This window comes from Idiotropiscis lumnitzeri, chromosome 14 (assembly GCF_059441095.1).
Source record: "Idiotropiscis lumnitzeri isolate Australia: NSW breed Sydney's pygmy pipehorse chromosome 14, RoL_Ilum_1.0, whole genome shotgun sequence".
NCBI classification, from domain to species: domain Eukaryota; kingdom Metazoa; phylum Chordata; class Actinopteri; order Syngnathiformes; family Syngnathidae; genus Idiotropiscis; species Idiotropiscis lumnitzeri.
In genome coordinates, this window is record NC_142404.1 from 4,776,787 (window position 1) to 4,798,800 (window position 22,014).

Sequence of the window (22,014 nt, forward strand, 5' to 3'; positions counted from 1 at the left end):
TGATCATAAAATAGTAAGTGGACTTCTCATAAATTATATGATCACATGCCTGTCTTTACAATTATTCAAAATTATATTGATTTAAAAAAAAAAAAAAGAAAAGAAAAAGAAACCAACCACAGCGAGGCACAAACACAATGCGTTGCGAGAGGGTTTTTGTAAATGTAATTGCTCGTTATATATTAAAATTTCAGCCCTAGGTGTTAACTTGAGCTACTTTTTTTCACCACGGCCACTCCAGGCTACACCGACACCACTCATCGGAACATGATGCGTCCAATGCGGTACCGACGTCATGTTTACAAGCAAACCTATTATATATGCCAATATGAAACTCAATCAACTGTCCCTTTAAGAAGTCTGATTGAACGTTTGGAAAGCACGCGTTCACCATTAAACCGGAAACGAAAGCATTGAGAGGGAGAGGGAGAGAGAGAGAGAGAGAGAGAGAGAGAGAGAGAGAGAGAGAGAGAGAGAGAGAGAGAGAGAGAGAGAGAGAGAGAGAGAGAGAGAGAGAGAGAGAGAGAGAGAGTTTTCCTATTAAATTAGAACGATATATTTTAGCTATCCTTGTAGTGGTTTCGTGTATTGTTTTAAACACTGCTGGGATAGGCGACAGCACACCCGCGACCCTCGTGAGGATAAACGGTACGGAAAATGAATCATTGAATGATATTATATTAGCATTTGTACAATATCACAATTGCAACCAAAGGACTGTTTGCTGATCTACCTGTAGTTTAAAATGCAATGAAACAAAAGACCGTTTGTTGCGTGCCGTTAGATTTTACTTTGGGAATTGAAAAGGAAGTGGTGGGTTGGGTAAAGACAAGAGGGTGCTTCACTTCGAGTCGCGACAAGAGCTAACATACTTGCTTCTTGAAAACCATGTGACAAGCGGGCAAATTCGGTGTGTCAATCATCTTATGGCCGTTATGGTCTTGAATGTTTGGTATCCATTTAGCTCTGAAATTAGATTATCGAAGAATTGAACGGCTAAAAGTAATTAATACTGGTTTACGAGTTGGAACGACGGAAGATGGTGTTGATAGGACATCGGGTGAGCAAACATCTAGTTGCAAGTTTTGAATTGTATTATTACTAATTAATATAAGTATGTGTGATTCGTTTATTTGCATGAAACCAGTATTATCAGACAGATCTAACGCCCCAATGTAATGTCAGGTTAGTTTCGATTTTAGTTGTGACCTTTTAGTAGAACCCAAGTTTGAAATTTACATACAATATAAAACAATTATGCGAAGAATTTCGGATTAATTGGTTAATAATGCAATTCAAGTCACTTTCCCAAACCAGGGTTCGAAGTTAACTTTAAAAACTGCTTGCCCATAGGGCAAGTGCCACTAAAATTTGCCTTGCCCGAGTGGCCAAATTACTTGCCCAATTTGGGCTAGTGACATTTTTTTTTCTCTTGCCCGAAGATTAAATTACCTTGCCCTGAGTGACTTTTTGTATGACAAAGTGTCTAATTACAAATTGCATGAATTTTTTGTTCGGACAGTTCCTGCCTAGAAAGAATTAAAAATACGTAACAATCATAAGGGTTCCTTATATAAAAATGTATCATGTATTAACACATTAATTAGGTGTCTGCTGACCCAGGATTATGTTATTCCTTCATGAGTTCTATGTTGCAGACGTTGCAGGCATTAAGAAACAGTCAATGAAGCATATGTCCGTAAGGAGCTGGCAGCTGGCAGGTAGAACTGGTCCTGTGAAAGCTAGACTAAGAATAACATGTTTATGGTTGTAAAATGTGTGCCACAAATGTAAATAAACATATAATCTGATAAGCATAAATTAATCTTGTTTTCATCATCAACCATGAAACCCTACTCACAACAGCAAATGTATCATCCTGTGCAGTTATTGAAAATGTTAATTGTAGTTTTAATAATTAACAAATCTGCATGTTAAATTGGGAAAATGATATTACAGCAATCCAGATGATCAATTTTAAGTCCAGGAGAGCCTATTAATTGAGGAATCACATGAGTAAATTATGAGTGTGGCAAATTTGTGTATTCCTTTAAGACCAGTGCCTGTGGTGCTGCCTCCATAAGTTTCATAGCATAAACAGAACACAGTCACTGACACTATGTCAGGTCACATCATGGAGCTAATGAATTAACAGCCAATAATCAAATATTACTCTCTTCCTTACTCACAACTGAATTGTCTACTTAAAAATATTCGAGCTATTTTAGTCATGTCAGAGGAATCCGAAATGTTCGGAGTTGAACGAACTCGTCGCCACTTGTAAACATGCGCAGAAAGATGCGCAGGAGGTAAGAAAACTTCCGGCTGTCAATTTTCGGCCGAAATATCGTAGATTTTTGTTGTGTTTTTCAAACTTCAAATGAGGATGCAACTACAGCGAGTTCCAATACTGCGGGATTTATTGACGTTCACTTTAACTCGACATTCACTGAACTAACTGATCCCCGGAGCGCCCGCCCATTGCCCCCGATAAGGCCAATGGACCATACCACAACATAAGGGGGTGTCTGGGTTAAACCATCACCATACAGCGCATACAAACAGATCACACCACAGTTTTCGTCGAAATTAAAGATATTTGGCTGCTTTAAAAAATGCTTGCCCGGTCGAGTAAGTTGCCCATAATTTTACCTTGCCCGTGGCCAAATTTCACTTGCCCCGGCAATCGGGAAGCGGTGAACCGCGAACGCTGCAAACAATAGGCAAATCTCATGTAACAAAAACCATCATAATGTGAATACGACAATGAATTAAATTGGAATTTGTAACCAAAAATAATCATAAAAATCCCTTTTTAGTAAACCATTACAAAGTACAACAATGTACTTTATTCGGAATGTTGTGAAAATAAAGCAAATAACGCAAACATAATGTAAGATGATTTATTTTCACTAGGATGTCTATATTTGTATAAAAAATATATAATAAACAGGGCTGCATGATATTGGAATAACATGCAATATGCGATATAGCCAATAGTGATATCAATATTATCCCGATATTTAACATGTACCTAAAGAGATTACATTTTTATTGTCTAATGAAAGAAGTAATTTTATTTTCATGCAACAAAATCAGCAAGCTCAATGTGTTCTTCGCTAATTTATTGTAATTCCCCGAGATAATGTCCAACTATTGGGTGGCGATGAGCATTTAAGTTTGCATCTGACTGATGAAATTCAGATAATAGTATACAATTCCATAAGTAAATTATTGCATATCTTTGCGATATTCATATTGCATAAGACATTCTTTTTTTGATATATTGTGCAGCTCTGATAATAAATACAGTATGGCCATTTAAATTTGAACATTCAGCTGCAGATATGCACATTGCTAATTAATAACTAGAATATATATTATTGTGATATCTTGCATGTAAGAAAAAATCTCATGGCGGTATCATACTGAATATAATATTGTGCTTTACATCTGTTTTTTTCCCCACATTTAAAGTGCATTCTTAAAGAATGACTATGATAGCCTGACCATATGGCAAGATGAACTGGGTGTCTCGTTCACTGAATGTGATGTTCCTGATTGATTCTGGTGAGTAAAATATTTTTTCAGAGAGCAGATTGAAATGACTTGAAACCTTTAGATGCTAATCAAAATCATGCTCGTGTTTATTTTTTATGTGTTCTGCAACACTAACATCATTCTATTTTAACAGTGCTTGGTCTGCTCCCTGCACCATCAAATGTGTCTGTTAATTCTGTTAACTTCCTTCACATCCTGCATTGGGAACCTGGGCCTGCCACCCCGGCAGGTGTACAGTACAAGGTCTTCTCGAGGTAAATTCCCAATTCATCCTACTTGATCGCAACCCAAAAACAACTAAGACAGGCTTTCAATGAAGTGGAAGCTGTTAGGAGAGTTTTTAATTCAAACATTTTACATATCCACTCTCTTTATATTGCAAGAACACATTTGATTTTATAATCAAAATCAGAATCCCATTAAGTGGCCAAATATGCAGAACACACAAGGAATTTGTCTTCCCAGATACAACCCGTCCAAAGAAAAATAAAAATAAAATAATGACCAACAGAGGGAGACAGAGAGGGAAGCTTGGTCGTTTGTCGACCCGATATCTTCGATGTGAAAGGGGAAACAATAGGAAAGGGGAGGAGGGAAAAGACAGACTCCAACCAATCTACTTGAGAGGGAGAATTGTTTGAGCCAGGAAAAATAACCTCAGCACAGGTACAAGAGATCTCAAGACTTTTACATATCAAGTCTGGTCAGCAGACTGTGTAAGTTGCGCTATATATATTACACATCTATCTATCTTTCTATCTATCTCTCTCTCTCTCTCTCTCTCTCTCTCTATATATATATATATATATATATATATATATATATATATATTTATATATATATATATATATATATATATATATATATATATATATATATCGAGAGAGAGTTGAATCTTTAGCTATCCAAAAGTCTTTATTTTTAAATTCTTCTACAACACCTATGATTTGGAATTGTATAGGAAATCACTTTGAAGTTAAGTCAATGTCTTGACATTACCTACATTTAGTAATTATTAACTTATTTAATGATAATTTGTTATAATGTTGAAGTAAAGCACAGCAAAAAAGCACAAATTAAAGAATTGAAAATGTCTATGTGCAGGTTAAGCGGAGAAAAGAAGAAAAAAACCCAGACTGACAACACAACGACTGGAACATCTTTACAGCTGAAGTTGGACAAATATAAATATTATTTGACTGTCCAAGCATTCTACAATGGAATCTGGTCTCCGGAGTCTAAAGAAATCTCCTTCACTCCAGTTCAACAAAGTATGTCAGCCTGAACTTTTTTGCATACAAACTTTTTTTTCAACCAAATGTACTGTACATTTCTGGATTGAATAGAATTAGGCATTATATTTAAGCACGTATTTGTCATTATCCGAATCATTGTGTCTCAAAGAGGAGCAAACGCAAGCAATTATTAAAGTAACTGTTCTCTTTTTGTTCCTAGCCATAATAGGTCCTCCAAAAGTCACGGTCACTCAATGTGGTAACTGCATTCAAATCAACATATCCTTGCCAGAGGCTGACAAAAACTCAGGAATACCAAACAATGACATCCTGGCCTTCTACAAAGCTAAGTTCAGGGTCTTGTGGAAGAACTCTAATAAAATTGAGGTAACTCACATAAGTCAAATTAATTATAAATTGCATTTTGGTTGCAATTTGCAAATGTTTATTTGATTTAGTTACAACTCAGATGAACAAAAATAACCATTACAGGAAGGCTGTATTTTGCATATGCCTTTTTCATATTCCCCAAGACTGTTAAAAGGTCAGATTATGTGTCCTGATTTGATTTTAGTTGCACTGCTGCTTAACACATGCTGGTACCCAACCTTGGGCATGAATGCTGTTTGTAATTATTTTGAATATGTAGTGAGGCCTATTTTTGTGACAATCAAAAGCAAGCGGCAGTAGACAGTATGTTAGATGGGCTGGTTGCTCAAATCTATTGAAAAGGTGGCAGTAATTGATGATAAAAGTGGTGACAGGTACAATTATTACTCTGACTTTAACAACCAAGTAAGACAACTATCTTGGCCAAGACTGGACAGGGTTCTCACATGGCCTTAAATAATCTTAAAAGTATTGAAATTAAGAATTTGGAAAGAGCACCTAAATTCCATGCTTTATGTAACTTGTCTATGTCACATTTCTTCTCAAAAGTCTCACTTGTCATTTTGATTAAATAATGTAGCCTGAACAAATAGGAGCGAGGAGTGAATCTTTGAGAATGCAACGCAGCTGTTGCATTCATTTTGCTGAAAATGCTACGTGTGCATACGGGCTGAAAACAATCAACTTTTTAGCGAACCTGCCGAGCAGCTCTGAGGAAATTTACTTGGCAATTATGTAATTTTTGTGGAAAAAGGTGCTGCATTGCTAAACATTGCCAGTGGAGTCCAGTCCACAATAGAAAGAAATTGGCATGACTTGATGAGAGACGAGAAAATGGCCTGCCCTTCTGATCATAGTGTAAAAAAATAAATAAATAAACAGCCAGGTATGTGCATGTGCCTCATATGTAATAAAAAAAAAATCAGTTTGGTAGTAACGGTAAAAACGTCTTTTCGCTACCAGCCACACACAAGGCCGTAGTTCGTTCTCTTGCGCAGTGGTCCCCAATCCCCGAGCCACAGACTGGCCAGGCCACACAGATGAACCAAAAAAAACAAAAACAAAACTTGCAGTATTTCCGGTTTATTTATTATGTGAAGCTAAAAAAATAGCTTATTTTGAAAGGTGACATGCTTATCTCTGTTACATCCATCTATGATGGATGTGACTTGTAGTGCAACAGTTCATCTTTGACTCGTGATCCGGACGGAACAAGCATCACGGTTCAGGCCGAGCACGATCCGCGGCAATCCAGCCAAACACAGCATTGTGAACTACATGAACCATCATACTTTGTACTTTGTGCTGCTTAGTCAATCGGAACACATGCCAATTAAAAAGAGATGTTCTCCATGTCTATGTATACAATATAAAAAGGCACATAATAAATAATTGTACACCAGTTTCAGGCTGGGTACATTTCATTTGTGCATTCACTTATTGGAATTCTCGGTCTATTTTGCAGGAGATTTACAAAACTGGAGAGAGGAGTGTTACAATTGACAACTTGGAGAAAGGCAAACAGTACTGTGTACAGATTCATACTGAGATTTCCATGAATAAAAATACTGAGCCATCAGCCTGGATGTGCACCTTCACAAACATTGCCGTGTTGAGCAGAGGTATGGTGAGCAATCAAAGCTTTCAGTTATTGTGATTCTTGCTGATACAATCAATGCAGAAACGATTTGAACTGTCAAATTAGTGCGAGTATTTTCAGAACGTATTATTCCCTGCATGTGTATTGACAGGAGAATTTGCAATGCATTGAATTTGTCTCCCTGAAAAACCTCAAACTTGTGCAGCCACTCATCCCGAAAACCAAAACTTCTGCCCTTTTTCCTCACAACTGTTTCCTCACAAAGTGAGTCGGACTCATTATCATGATTTGTCTCCTCTGGCACACATTTTATTGGGGACAGGGTAAGCACTGCTAGTCTCTCGCCATTAGGGCTGCATGATTTTGAAAAAAAACAAAAAAAACAAAAAAAAACTAATTGCGATTATTCATTATTCCGATTAAGATTCCATTTGTGGTTTTTGTATTTTACACGTTGAAATGCATTAGAATGCTACTGTTATGCGTTTCTGCTTCGACTTGCTTTATTTTATACAGTCTTCAACTTTTCCTTTACGCTTGTCTCTCATTTCCTCGCTCGCCACTGCAGCATATCCGCTCATCTCCTACACGACACGCTTCCTCACGCATGCGCACACACACCCACACATCACACACAAGCTTGTCACAATGCTCGCAAAACTACGATTGGGAGTCAGTTTAGTTTCAGACAAAGAATTTGATCAATAGTATAATACAAATCACTAATGTCACCATTTGCTGAAAAGTACGAGGCGCTCTCTTCTGGCGATTGTATTGTATTGGATTAGTTTTTTGGGGGCTAGAAAAAGCAGCATATTCACCATTTGCTTGTATCAGACATGTACGATCACAAGTTACATTGTTGCTATTAGTGCTGAAAAGATGCTCTGAGAGGGAGCTTGTCGCCGGTACGGACAAATACGAGATAGTTTTCCGATGCCAATGTTTCTCATAACGTGAATGCTCCTGTTAGCGATCTTGGCTTAGCACGTGAATGACCGCTAGTTGTTGCCTCCCCTTCATCTGTTTATTTCGAATCTGTTTGACAGGCTTCATACTCAAATCGGTGCTGGTGTTTTAAACGTTGAAATACGTTGGTTGGGTTGCCTCTGGATCTGTGATGCAGTTTTTTTTTTTTTTTTTTTTTGATGCGGTTCATTTTTTGTCGAATCCGCCGTACGTCCAAATAATAGACGTCCCGCCCTTCTTTAGCACGAGCATCTCCCTCTCCTCATCTACGGCGGCAAAAGTTACTTCCATTACATCCACTTCGGCACTCGGCAATCACAGAAAAAAACTGTCGTGCACGCGTATGTTATTGTCGGACTGCGCTGACTGTAGGCACTGTAGCGCAGACTAACACGCGTTAGCCAACAACACTGATTGGCCAGCGCCATTCAGACCCGAGCATTGACAATTCTGGTTGGCTAATTCATCTCCTCACTCAAATGCTAAAGGTTGGGGGAGAGAGGGAAAAACAATAGGAAACCTCACTGTCTTGCGATTAGATAATCGCACTACGTCAAACCTCGATGTCGATTAGATTTCGATTTATTGTGCAGCCTACTCGCCATTGTTCAAGGTTTACAAGAATTGTGCGAAAAGTGTAGATCCACGCAGTAATCCCAAGACCATCTCTATTCACGCATGAGCCGCACTTGCACCGCCCCAATTCTCAAACAGATTGATCGAGAAGGGTCCGGCTGCAGCCGTGGCGTTCCTGTTAGGATACAAGAACGCCCACTGGGCGTTCCTGTCAGTGTTTAGTAGACCAATGAGAAGGATCCAGTTAGAACCGGGGTGTTCCCAACACGACACAGTGTCGTGCAGTGGGCTTCTGTGATATATTCTACCTGTATATTATGGCGTTAGATTTCAGACACAATTACGTTAGCGTAATATCAAATACCGCATACAAAAACATGTTTTGTGCGCGCAAAAATGTGTTTCGCGTTTTAAAGACCCTCCAAGTGTACGCACAAAATAGGTTTTACGGTTACTGCTTCTCTTTTCTTTACGCTTACAAAATGCTGATTCACGCTTGCGATGCAGGCAATTGAGCCACAATTCTTAACCAATCAGGAGTCAGACAGTAGGGTTGATTCTGATTGTCTATTTACTGTCCAATCGTAACTCAGAGGTGGGGTTAAAAAATAGAATAGAATGGCGCGCGCTATTGCAAAATAACTACCTTATGCACCTTCGCGCCATATCAAAGGGTGCCGCACTATGGACGCATACTAGCTCTGGCATATTGGCTCGTCAGCGCACGCAAACTAGCTCACGCACACCAGCTCTCATTTGAAGTGAGGCATCTTTGCCAGTGGGTCTAATGTTAACTATGCTTGAGCTCTCAAGTCAACGTACCTGACGTCAGGGGAGGGATATCACTAGTCACCACACTCCTTAGAATCACGGTTTTAAATCAAAACCAAAACTATCACTGAACAGCATACAAGCAAACAATGAAACAAAGAAATACAATTAACACAAAACATGCATCTCTCATGCCATTCATATCCCAAAAAGAAATAAAAATAACAAAAAGAAAAGTGTAAAAGAGTACTGAGGCATTCTGGGATCCTATCAGCCTCAGCCAATCAGATGGCTGGTTAGAGAGATGTGAGTCATGTGCTTTTGGGCAGTGTTTTTTTTTAGTCTGTCGTTTACACCTGTGATGTTTCTTGCTTGTAATAACATGAATGATAAGACTGATTCCGGCATCGCGGACAGCTGCCCTTTTGTCCAGTTTTCGCCCGCACGTACATACTGGTCTGTTCTGATTATGTGAAACCATCACTAAATGAGGTATCACAGAATTTAGTGACTGCGCATGGCAGTCTCAGACTTCAACCACCAGGGGGTGCTAACATGCACTCTGAAATGCTCAATGAGGCGTCATCCCGGTTACTTGAGTTAATACCATGTGCAGGGTCTCTGTCTGAACACAAGGTGCATCACAGTACATGGTGCCTGGTCTGGCGGAAGGTTTGGGACTTATGGTCGAGAACATACGGTACTGCGGCGTCGTTTAATGATGAAGATGCAAATGCACAACCCTGAGAGGTGATTTTTGATTATTTAAAAAAAATAAAACAACAAAAAACAAAATAAAATGTTCATGGAAGCACGTAGAACTAAATGGACAATAACGTTAAGCCAATGAAAGATATTTGAAAAACAAATACTTTTGAATTTTTACTAAGACGGAGGCACGGTGGCCCAACTGGTTAGCATGATGGCCTCACAGTGCTGAGGTCATGGGTTCGATCCCGGCACCGGCCTTCCTGTTTGGAGTTTGCATGTTGTCCCCGTGTCCGCGTGGGTTTCCTCCGGGTACTCCGGTTTCCTCCCACATTCCAAAAACATGAATGGCAGGTTGATTGGACACTCTAAATTGCCCCTAGGTGTAAGTGTGAGCGTGGTTGGTTGTTCGTCTACGTGTGCCTTGCAATTGGCTGACAACCAGTTCAGGGTGTTCCGCGCCTACTGCCCGAAGATAGCTGGGATAGGCTGCAGCACCTCCCGCGACCCTCGTGAGGAGAAGCGGTACAGAAAATGGATGGATTATTACTAAAACAATAAGAACAGCGTGTTAGAATGCAGAAGACCCTTCTATCGACTGTGTTAGAGGTATTTGACATTACGCCCAAATATGAGAACAGGCGACACCGGACATGGCACTTGGTGTGAGGGGGCGTTCCCATTCTCAGAAGGGGGTGTTCCCGTTAAAAAAACGGGAACGCCCATTTGTGGCAGCAGCTGGACCATATTGCATTGATCTGCTTTCTGTTTTGGCGTTAAATCTCCTTCCTTTTTTCTTAGGATTTAATATCGATCTACTGCAACCTTAAAGGGACGCTTCATTGACACTTATAAAATAGGTTTGCATGTAAAAATGACATCCATACTAAAATGCCCACCCCTCAATGCCTCTGTAGTGGTTTTGGTAAGGTGTGGTACCTTTTTTGTTTTGTGACGAGATTCACGACAAATTGACACACCCTCTTTTTGAGCTCGGCTTGTTATATTTTTCCGGTTTCAGCGTCTACGTCACACCAAGAAGACAAGCGAGCGAGCTAATATTGCTCGAATTGTCAGTTCTGTTGTCTAAAACGGGGATCAATCGCCACCAAAATGCAAATGCACATTACTACTCCTGTCCACTTCAATGTGTGGAAGTATAAAAGCGCTCTGCACAATAGTTTGGATTTATTGACATCAAACGTGAGCTCATGTGATCACCTCCACAAAATCAAAAATACAATGCTGATCGATTCTACACTTACACAGGCCGAAGCAGACAAAAGCAAGAATGTGCACACAAACCTCGATTGGTTACATTTCAAATATTTTGCTTCACTAAACTTATGTTGAGGCAGCCAGGCATCAATGTTTACATCTCCCACCCCACACACACATATATATATATATATATATATATATATGTATATATATATATATATACCGTATTTTTACGGCCATAAGACGCGCTGCATCAAAGGGCGCAACACCAGTTGAGGGTGCTATTTCTGTATTTAATGCATATATTAAGCACGCCGCACTTCAAGGCGCTAGCTCAGCTGCTCGCGCTAGCTGATGCCAGTTCACCAGGACTCAATCCCCGAAAGGATCGTTGCCAGAGGTATCAACCCGCTTCAATGACAGATGTCATGAAACTATTAGGAATCACTGCCAATAACAACAACTCTAACCAATACAAGGTGTCTTGGCAATAGTCTACTAGACAACGTGAGGGGAGGCACTTCACTGGTCACCACACTCCTTAGAGCAGACATGTCCAAAGTCCGGCCCGGGGGCCAAATGCGGCCCGGGGTCAAACTTAATCCCGCCCGCAGCCTCTGTAATAAAATTAATACATTCTGGCCCGCACATATACCGTACTGAGTGCGCGCTCTTCCTAACTGCTGTTCTTAATTTACCCACTAGAGGCAGTATCACTACAAGGCATCAGCCCGGGTGACCTTTACCCCCAATTTATAAAATGGCGACAATAAACAAAAAAAGGAAAGTTGACTGCGAGGGTCGACGCTTCAAAGATGTGTGGAAATTGGACTATTTCTTCACAGAAATACGTAACAACTGTGTCTGTCTCATTTGCAAAGAGACCGTGGCTGTTTTTAAAGAGTTCAATGTCAAACGACATTACCAAACGAAACACGCTGACATGTATGACAATTTGACCGGGGAGGAACGCAGCAAGAAATTGGCGCAACTTGAAGCGGGTTTATTCTCACAGCAGCAGTATTTTGCAAGAGCCCGAGAGTCAAATGAGAATGCCACGAAAGCTAGCTACGAGGTAGCAACACTGATCGCGAAGCATTGCAAACCTTTCACCGAGGGTGAATTTATCAAAGACTGCATGATGACTATGGCGAAGAAAATATGTCCCGAGAAGCAGCAAGAGTTTGCCAAAGTTTGCCTGGCACGTAACACCGTAGCACGCAGGATTGAGGAAGTGTCGTCAGACATCAAAAGACAATTGGGGGTCCAAGGAAAGGAGTTTGATTTTTTTTTCGCTGGCTTGCGACGAAAGCACAGACGCCTCGGACACTGCCCAGTTGCTTATTTTTTTGAGAGGAGTGGACAATGAAATGAACGTTACTGAAGAACTACTTGACCTGCAGAGCCTGAAAGCCCAAACGAGAGGAACAGACCTATTCTCTTCTGTTTGCGCTGCCGTGGATGACTTAAAACTCCCGTGGAATAAAATTTCTGGGATTATTACGGACGGCGCACCATCCATGGCTGGCGAACGAAGTGGATTAGCGACACTAATATGTAACAAAGTAAGTGAAGAAGGGGGTAGCGCTGTAAAACTCCATTGCATCATTCATCAGCAAGTTCTGTGTGCCAAACATCTCCAATACGAACATGTTATGAAACCGGTGATAAAGGCTATTAACTATATTCGCTCCAGAGCGCTATGCCACCGCCAGTTTCAACAGTTTCTCAGCGATGTTCATGCAGAATATGGAGATGTTGTCTATTTCACTGACGTGCGATGGCTTAGTCGGGGTTCTGCACTGTCGCGCTTCTACTCTCTTAAGCAGCAAATCTGTGAGGTTTTTGGCTGAAAAGGGACAACCTATGCAAGAACTAAGTGACCCCATGTGGCTAGCTGATTTGGGTTTTCTAGTTGACATTACAAAGCACCTTAATGTCCTGAACACCAGTCTCCAGGGACCAGACGGAGTCATAAACCAACTATTTTCACACATCATAGCCTTTGGAATCAAGCTCAAACTGTTTGAAAGACACCTGTCGTAGACCCAGCCCAATACTGCACATTTCTCAGCGCTGCAAGAAATCATAATCAGATTCCCAGAGAGCAATATCAGTGCACAAACGAAGAGGTACGCATCAGATATGAAATCTTTGGCTGAAGAGTTCACACAACGCTTTCGGGATTTTGCAGCTATTGAGAAGGACATCGCTCTTTTTTCATCACCTTTCTCCGTGGACACAGACAATGTTCCAGCCCATTTACAGCTGGAGCTCATTGAGTTGCAGTGTGACGCCGAGAGCCGTAGTCGGCACCAGCAACTTTCTCTTGCCAACTTTTACAGAGAGCTGGATAAAGGCAGGTTTCGAGAGATTCGAGAGTTTGCTAAGAAAATGTTGAGCTTGTTTGGGTCGACGTATTTGTGTGAAAAGACATTCTCTGTAATGAACTTAAATAAGAGTCGTCTGAGGACACGGCTCACAGACTCTCATCTGCGAGACATCTTGCGCATTAATACTTCTGCCTTTGAGCCAGACCTGGCCTTTGTGCTGCAGTCCAGATCTCAGTATCACCCGTCACATTAATGCAGGCAAGTCATTTGTCATTAAAATAACTGACTTAATTTTGTTTTGTTCAGTCACAAATTCAGACAAGTTGTCGGTTTTCATTCCAGAATAAAATTTTCAATCAACATTTATATTTGATATGTCATATATATCAAATTAGTCCTGCACTTGTGGTAATCATTTCTGTTTTTCAAAGATTCTGTGGACATTGAACTCCCATGATGATAATATAATTCATGTTCATAATATAATTCATGTTCAAATATTATTTGCACTCAAGAGTATAATTACTTCTGTTTAAGAATAAAAAGTTAAGCAAATATTCAATTGCATGTGATGTTCATATTTCAAATGAACCAAAATACATGTTTGATGGTTTAAATGCAAATAAAAAAGCAAAATGTGAAACACAGAATCGCTTGCTAAAATGTGTTTGAATATATTGTTGTTTATGCAGTGAATGTCAGCCGAGGTCGGCCCCCCCCACATTTTGCAACTTCAAATCCGGCCCGCTTTGCAAAAAGTTTGGACATCCCTGCCTTAGAGTCACGGATCCAAATCAAAACCAAAAAAAAAACTCAGCATACAAGCAAACAATGAAACAAAGAAATAAGATTAACACAAAACATGTATCTCTCATGCCATCTATATACCCAAAAGAAATAAAAATAACACAAAAAGATTATAGCAACGGCTTCTTGGGAGCCACTCAGCCTGAGCCAATTACAGCAATGGCTTCTTGGGAGCCACTCAGACTCAGCCAATCACATGGCTGTTTAGAGAGATGTGCATGGCTGTTTAGAGAGATGTGCTGTTGTGCTTTGGGCTTTTTGCAGTCTGTTGTCGAAACCTGGTTCGTTTCTTGCTTGCAATAACATAAATGATAAGACAAACTACAACATTGTGGACAGCTGCCCTTTTGTCCAGCTTTCTCCTACACCATCACCCAAACACCATAGTCACATAATGTATAGGTCACGGTCAATTAGAAGCATAGATGACTCAGACTTTGTCCAGCAGGGTGTGCTAACATGCATTCCGAACAGCCCAATGAGTAAACGGGTTGATGGTCGCGAGTGATTTCTAGTCCATATAATGGGCGCGTCGCTTTACAAGGCGCTTTGTTTGTTTTGGGGAAGATTAGGGACATTAAAGAGCGCCCTATGGCCCGGAAAATACGGTATGTATATGTATATATATATATATATATATATATGTATACATATATGTATGTATATATGTATATATATATATATATATATATATATTTATATATATATATATATGTATATATATATATATATATATATATATGTATACATATATATATATACATATATGTATGTATATATGTATATATGTATGTATGTATGTATATATATATACATATATATATGTATGTATGTATATATATACATATATGTATGTATATATATGTGTGTGTATATATATATATATATATATATATATACATATATGTATGTATATATATATGTATGTATGTATATATATACATATATGTATGTATATATATACGTATGTATGTATATATATACATATGTATGTATGTATATATATATATATATATGTATATATATATGTATGTATGTATATATATATATATATACATATATATGTATGTATGTATATATATATCCATATATATATGGTGTCAAGTGGCCCCTAAGTTTAACCGAATGGAAGCTCCGGAGGAGGAGAGCATGCTCGCGTCACAGTTAAGCCGAAGAGCAACACCTTCCGCCCGGGCATGAGCGGAGCGCGAGGCTGTCAGTTATGAATGAATAAATGAATAAATAAATAAACGAAGAATGCCACCTTTCATTTCACAGGGCACACCGGACGGCGTACCAGCAGGTAAAAGTCGAAGTAATTAAATAAATACAAAAAGAAGTAATTGAATAAATACAAAAATAATGGCTGGGGAATAAAAAAATAATAAGTTTTAATAATAATTTTTTTTTTTTTGTTATAACATGAATTTCACTCTCTCTACCCGTATATATATATATATATATATATATATATATATATATATATATATATTTATTTATTTTATTTTTTTTTAAGCATTTTTGAAGGTGCGCCGCTACTTCGCACTTTTTTTTTAAGCATTTTTGAAGGTGCGCCGCTACTTCGCGGATTTTCAGTTTTCGCGGGTGGTCTCGGTCCCCATTAACCGCGATAACCGAGGGTTCACTGTATATGTATTTATATAGATATATATACAAATATGTATGTATATATATATATATGTACATATATATATATATATACATATATATATATATATATATATATATATATGTATATATATATATATATATGTATATATATATATATATATATATATGTATATATATATATATATACATACATATATATATATGTATGTATATCTGTATGTATGTATATATATATATATATATATATATATATATATATATAAATTAATTTTTACAGTAAAAACGCTTCACACAGTAACCTCATCTACTTACTGATGGCGCAGATTGAGGGAGCTACTGGGGGCTCCGTATCTTGCTCCAGGACATGTCGACATGGTGACACTGGGGATCGAAACAGCAACCTCAAAGTTGGGAGACACCACTGTACCACTGACCCATTAAAATTGATGTCCCCATTTCTTCTTTTGCACTCCTCAGCTAATGGACTGACATTGCAGCGGCAGCTGAAATAACAAAAAATGTATGTGTGTGTATTTCCACAGAAACTGTTCTTGGCATAGCTGTTGGTCTTTTCATTTGTTTCATTGGTGCCATAATGACAATGGCATATTGTCTGTACTACACTGGATTCCTTTGTAAACTTCAATCAACTCTCCCAAGAGCATTAATTGTAAGTATAAAGAGTTTGTTACCCAATATATTTTGTGTCAATGAACAAAAGTATAACAAAACTGTTCCATTGTATTGGAAATTGAAACTTTTCACAATTGTAAAGTATTACTGAACTTGAGGCTGTCAGGATCAGGAGGATCTTTCTCTGAGTAACATAGGCAGATCTTTGTACTTTCTATCCACCGCCGAATGGAAACAGAAACCTTTCCCTCTTAACACCTACAACACTTAACGTGTTCACATTTCCTTGATGGAGAGTGGCCAGGACCGGACATATATTGCCCGGTCGGACAAAGCCTGAAGAGGATATGTGGGTCCTGCTTCCCATGGGCTCAGTACGTGCAGGAGGAGCTAAGCGGTTACGATGCTGTAGTGTGTTTTTATATCCACTATTATGAACATTTTAGTAATTCTCTTAAATAACTAGGAGAAAATTGGAGACTAAAAAAGTGACCAGTCTTTGTGTTGAAATTCCAATGTAAATGAGATACTGTACAGGGGGACAAAAGGCTTGAGCAGTATTTAGTTGTGGAGCACTTGAGGTGATAGCAGCAGTCTGGATGGCACCAGAAGGCCACTTCAAAGAGCAACCATATCTGCTCTCACCGTAGGGGGCTTTGGGGGCAAAATCGAAGACTAATACATTGAGAATGCATATGCAACAAGGTAAAATGAGATATTCATGTCCTGTGTGGCCAAACTCACCCACCCATTTGGGAATCCTTAGAGGTGGTGCTGGGCAGTGCTCCCACTGTAGACTCCCTTGTTCTGCATGGGTGATTCAATGCTCACATAGATTATGATTGTGAAATCTCAGGTGTTGTGATCAGGAGGAATGGCCCACTGTTCTCATGTTGGGCTTCTGCTCATCATGGTGTGTCCATAATGAACACCAGGTTCAAACTTATGGGTGTCCATATGTGCACTTGGCACCAGGACCCCCAAAGTTCAATGATCATCTTTTTAGTCATTTCATTGGACTTGCAGCCACATGCCTTGGATACTGGGGTGGAGAGAGGGGTATAGCTGTGTGTTCGCGCTGATGATGGGGGAAGATGCCAGTCCGACAGAATCCCCTGACAGAAGGCATTTCAACTCCCACCTCCGATAGGGTTTTTAACCGTGTTCCAAGGGAGGCTCGGGAAATTGAGCTCGAGTGGACCATGTTCCCCGCCTCCATTGTTACTCAAGCCGGCTAAAGTTGTGGCCATAAGGTGGTCGGTGACTATCGTGCCAACAATCCCTGACCACTGTATTGTCCCGTCTCGGTGAAAACGACTCCCATTCCGTCCTGCTCCCATTCAGAATGACTCTTACTCTCATCCCACTCCCATTTTGGAGTTCAGCTACATAAAAAAAGGTTTTTTTCCCCTTTTTCTCTGAGACTCTTTTTTCCTGTTACTGGATCATCCGGTCCCCATCTGCTCCTGTGAGCTTTTTATCCTGTACTATCCCAATCCCCATTATAAAAAGGAAGTTAACTTCCATGACCCGCGTGAATGTCTGTCTCTATTTCCAGTGACAGTTAGACTCCACCATGTGGTAGAAATTGGATGGACGAAAACATTTGGGTTTGACATGAAAAGATAATTATGAGACAAGAGGTCAACTGTTTTCCAGGTCTTCGTCCTGTACAAATCGGGGTGGGGTCAGATAAACAACTGAAAAGATAATAACTATTGTTTTAACCCATCCAGCAAAGGTTTGGGGACATTTAATCAACAGTTTATTGTACAGATGTGTCCTGTACAATGAAAGTCTTGGGTTTTGCCAATGCAGACAACACCTATGCGTGGTTTATAGGTGAAAAACAACATATTATGATGCCCAGAGAAAACTTGAAGGCTGTAAAGAAATACTCTAAAATGACTCTTAAACATAGGCGGTTTTACAAGGTGACAATTTGCCACAAATACTGATGGCAGTGAATCTACCTATCCAAAATTAAAAATGTTATTTTGAAATAACTGTGCTAATGTCTCCTTAGTGTGTATAAATGTTTTAATCACTTTCTGTCCACGGTCCATGTGGCAATCATGCTTCAGCTTGGACTGACCTGAAACCAACATTTGAAGATTACCTTTTGGTCACAAAAAAGTACTAATTGCTCTTTTTCTTTCCCCATTGTAGATGGTCCTCACACATGCCAAAGCTCTGCCAGTAGAAGACCCTAGGCCTTATCTGAGCTCAGTTTGCTCAGATACATCAAAACAGAAGTACACCGCAGAATTATATACTCCGCACAGAATCAAATGCTCAGAAATGAACGAGGAGGAGCTTGATGAAGAAGTGGAAGAAAATGAAGGAAATAATTTCTACATTAACAGAGGTGCTGAAAATTCCTCAGGGGAAAGTTCCTTTCACTACTCTTGTGATGTTTCAAGGACAAGTTTGAAGTCACACGCTGAAGCAGATACATCTGATTTATCATCTGAGAGTGTTGCAGCAAAGCTTGATCAACTCAAGACTGGAGTTGAAAATGACACATTTTTGTCTCAGCCGCCTGACATGGAAGTCAAGGAGCAACTTGTATTTGAGTTGGAAGAGGAAATGAATAAGAACACCATCAACAAGTCTGAAAATGTCAACCTATCATCAGTGACCGTGACTGCTCTAACCACATGCGGGAATGAAGAACTAAATACTGATGACGCACTTGCTCATTCTTTGAGACTGTCCGATAAGGAACCTTTAATGGTCACAGACACAGAGCAAATTTTGTTCCACACACACATGCAAATTGACTCAGTTGACCTGACATCAACGGAGTGTACATGCATTAGTGATACTAGCTATGAGTGGGAAGAACAAATCGTAGGATATGTGGAACGCTAATATGCAACAATCTTACATACAGTGTTGAAATAATTGTACATAAGTTACCCCATATTTACGCTTTCTGATTAAGTGTTAATGTTCAGGGCCCGTCTGGCAAAATAATTGAGTTCTCTTGTCATCCTTCCTCATCTGTTGTTTTTAAATGTTCTAGGTCGATTGAACCTGCCATACAGTGATAGAAAATAATCATGAGACACTCTTGTTGCTTCAGTTTCTTGTGAATTTTGAATGCCAGGTGCTAGGGGTGATTGTAGGATCAGAGGTTTAGGAGTGCTGGAGAGTGGTCAATGGGTGCTACAGTGACTGAGGGGTTTGGGGCTGTATGTGGGAGTGTCGGTCATAGGGGATGGTGGGAGCTTTTTTCTCACAATGATGCTTACCACTTACAAAAATGTGTGAAAGCAGCCTCTGAGTAAATCATATTTGATAAAGGAGGCAGGGCAGCTGTGGCCAAGTGGGTAAGGAGACCCTTGATTGACCTTAGGACCTTTTGTGTTTGCCTAGGTTGCACTAGGTTGAGTCCCGCTCTGCCCCTTTGTTGTACGGTGTTCCACAAGGTTCTATTTTGGGGCCCTTGCTGCTTTCATTATACTTGCTGCCTTTTGGTTCCATCCGACAAAAACATAGAATTTCCTTCCATTGCTAAGCAGATGACAGTCGGATCTATGTCCCATTGAGCAAAAAAGACGCTTTTTCCTTTATTTCTTGAATTTCAATGAAAAGAAGACTGAAGGTATGGTGTATGGTGTTCGGTTCCAGTGGCCCTTCTAAACTCAACCCTGTTGTCCTCGGGACCCAGACATCTTATCTAAAGACAACTGTTTCAAACTTTTTTAAACTGGACAGTGATTTTAAATTGGATCAGCAAATCAGTGTTGTTGTTTGAGCTTCCAGCTTCTTTCAACTTAGGCAGCTGGCTAAAGTGAAGCCGTTTCTTTCAGCACTTAGAAACAGTAATCCATGCATGGCGAGATTACTGTAATGCCCTTTACTTTGGAGTCCAAACTCAAGCACCTCCATCTTACCTCTCTGAGCTCCTCCACCCCTACGCACCTGCCCGCTGACTCTGGTCTGTGGACCAAATGCTGCGTGGAGATACTGAGTACTAAGCGCAACGCCAGGGGGTATCGTGCCTTTTTGGTTGCCGGTATTTCCCTATGGAATGAGCTCCCATTGAATGTTAGGCAATCTCCCTCTTTGTCCACTTTTTAAAACCCGTTTGAAGACACATTTTTATTCTTTAGCTTTCGACTCAACATGAGACTGTCACTGTTCTGCTGTTCTTCTGGTATCTATTGTAAATGTGTTTATGTGTTTTCATTTGTGTTCTAATTAACCTGTTAACCTGATCATTTATATATATATATATATATATATATATATATATATATATATATATATATATATATATATAAGGTATCCGCTAGATGTACTTCTAGTTTTCTTCGCCATACTTCCCAGTTGCGCGCTTTCTCAAAGAAAATGTCCATGCTGATGGAGCAGTATGGAATCGTTATCTATTCACTTTTCATTATCAGATATTGTATATTTTCATTGAACTGTTATAAAAAGAGAACGATGTATTTTGTGTTTGAAATGGCTCTCCGGTATGTGAAGATATTGGCTTTATTTCTTTTGTAATTACAGTTTTCACTGCGTTCTTATGAAGACAATTAAACTCACTGCAGCTGCATTTGTGGTTTATCTCTGTATCTCCAACATCTCAATTGAAAACACTAGAACCCCTATCATCCCACAGTGTCACTGTCCCGGTGTCCTGTAATTCCTTCCTACCCGTCAAGACACTTATGCACTTACAAAACGCTAATAGTGAGGTTGGTAAGGGTTGGGTTTTAAGTTAGTGTTGTCTATTTAGCCTACGGTAGGAAGTATTGCGGCGGTAGGACATTTTTGATGATGATGATGATGATGCATTTTCACTTCTTATATACTGCCAGTCAAAATTTTGGCCAGTCAAAAAACGCCTTAAAATTCCATGTCCATTGTTTGGACATGGAATTTTAAGGCGCCCATTGTTTGGACATGGAATTTTAAGGCATTTTTTGACTGGCCCAAATTTTATCTGGCAGTATTATAAGAAGTGAAAATGCATCATCATCATCATCAGAGTACAAGTCACATCCGTTGGTTTTGGTGAATGAATGGTCTACTGGTACCCTGGTAGGGGCGCCTTTGGCATTGATGCCCGAGGAACCCCTTAAAGCACTTTGTTAAAACTTGATTAAATTCATTTTATTAGCTCACAAGGGGGCGGCACAGTAGCCCGACTGGTTAGCAGGATGGCCTCACAATACGGAGGTTGTGGGTTCGATTCCGGCTCCGGCCTTCCTGTGTCGAGTTTGCATGTTCTCCTCGTACCTGCGTGGGTTTCCTCAGGGTACTCCGGTTTCCTCCCACATTCCAAAACCATGCATGGCTGGTTTATTGGACATTCTAAATTGTCCCTAGGTATGAGTGTGAGCATGGATGGTCGTTCGTCTATGTGTGCCCTGCCATTGGCTGGCAACCTATTCAGGGTGTACCCCGCCTACTGCCCGAAGACAGCTGGGATAGGCTCCAACACCCCCCCCCCCACGCGACCCTAGTGAGGAGCAGCGGTACAGATAATGGATGGATAGTTCACAAAGAAGATGTGCCACATCTAACATGGCGGATAAGATGGTGTATTGCAGCAACTGGC

General features: G+C 39.8%; 1 protein-coding gene across 6 annotated transcripts; it reads left to right on the forward strand.

Moving 5' to 3' along the window:
• The first annotated feature begins 524 nt into the window (after nucleotides 1–524).
• LOC148323174 (interferon alpha/beta receptor 2-like) lies at nucleotides 525–20,684 on the forward strand. Of its 6 annotated transcripts, XM_088315222.1 has the most exons (9): nucleotides 677–1,060; nucleotides 1,659–1,721; nucleotides 3,478–3,570; nucleotides 3,695–3,815; nucleotides 4,666–4,832; nucleotides 5,017–5,183; nucleotides 6,652–6,808; nucleotides 16,346–16,473; nucleotides 18,606–20,684. In XM_088315222.1, the coding sequence occupies exons 3-9, from the start codon at nucleotides 3,522–3,524 to the stop codon at nucleotides 19,308–19,310; spliced, it is 1,494 nt and encodes a 497-aa protein (XP_088171348.1). In that variant the 5' UTR covers nucleotides 677–1,060; nucleotides 1,659–1,721; nucleotides 3,478–3,521; the 3' UTR covers nucleotides 19,311–20,684. The 6 variants fall into 6 exon arrangements, 5 of the variants coding, with proteins under 5 accessions (XP_088171346.1, XP_088171348.1, XP_088171347.1 ...); XM_088315220.1 differs by lacking the exons at nucleotides 677–1,060; nucleotides 1,659–1,721 and adding an exon at nucleotides 525–648; XR_015846493.1 differs by lacking the exon at nucleotides 1,659–1,721 and having other exon boundaries at nucleotides 6,652–6,813; nucleotides 18,606–18,753.
• Nucleotides 20,685–22,014: the final 1,330 nt, after the last annotated feature.

Bases quoted from the DNA above. Each gene is read 5' to 3' on its own strand.
- LOC148323174 (XM_088315220.1), top strand. From the start codon at position 3,522: ATGAACTGGGTGTCTCGTTCACTGAATGTGATGTTCCTGATTGATTCT. The intron at 4,833-5,016 runs GTATGTCAGCCT...TTTTGTTCCTAG, and splicing joins CTTCACTCCAGTTCAACAAA to CCATAATAGGTCCTCCAAAA. The intron at 5,184-6,651 runs GTAACTCACATA...TCTATTTTGCAG, and splicing joins AGAACTCTAATAAAATTGAG to GAGATTTACAAAACTGGAGA.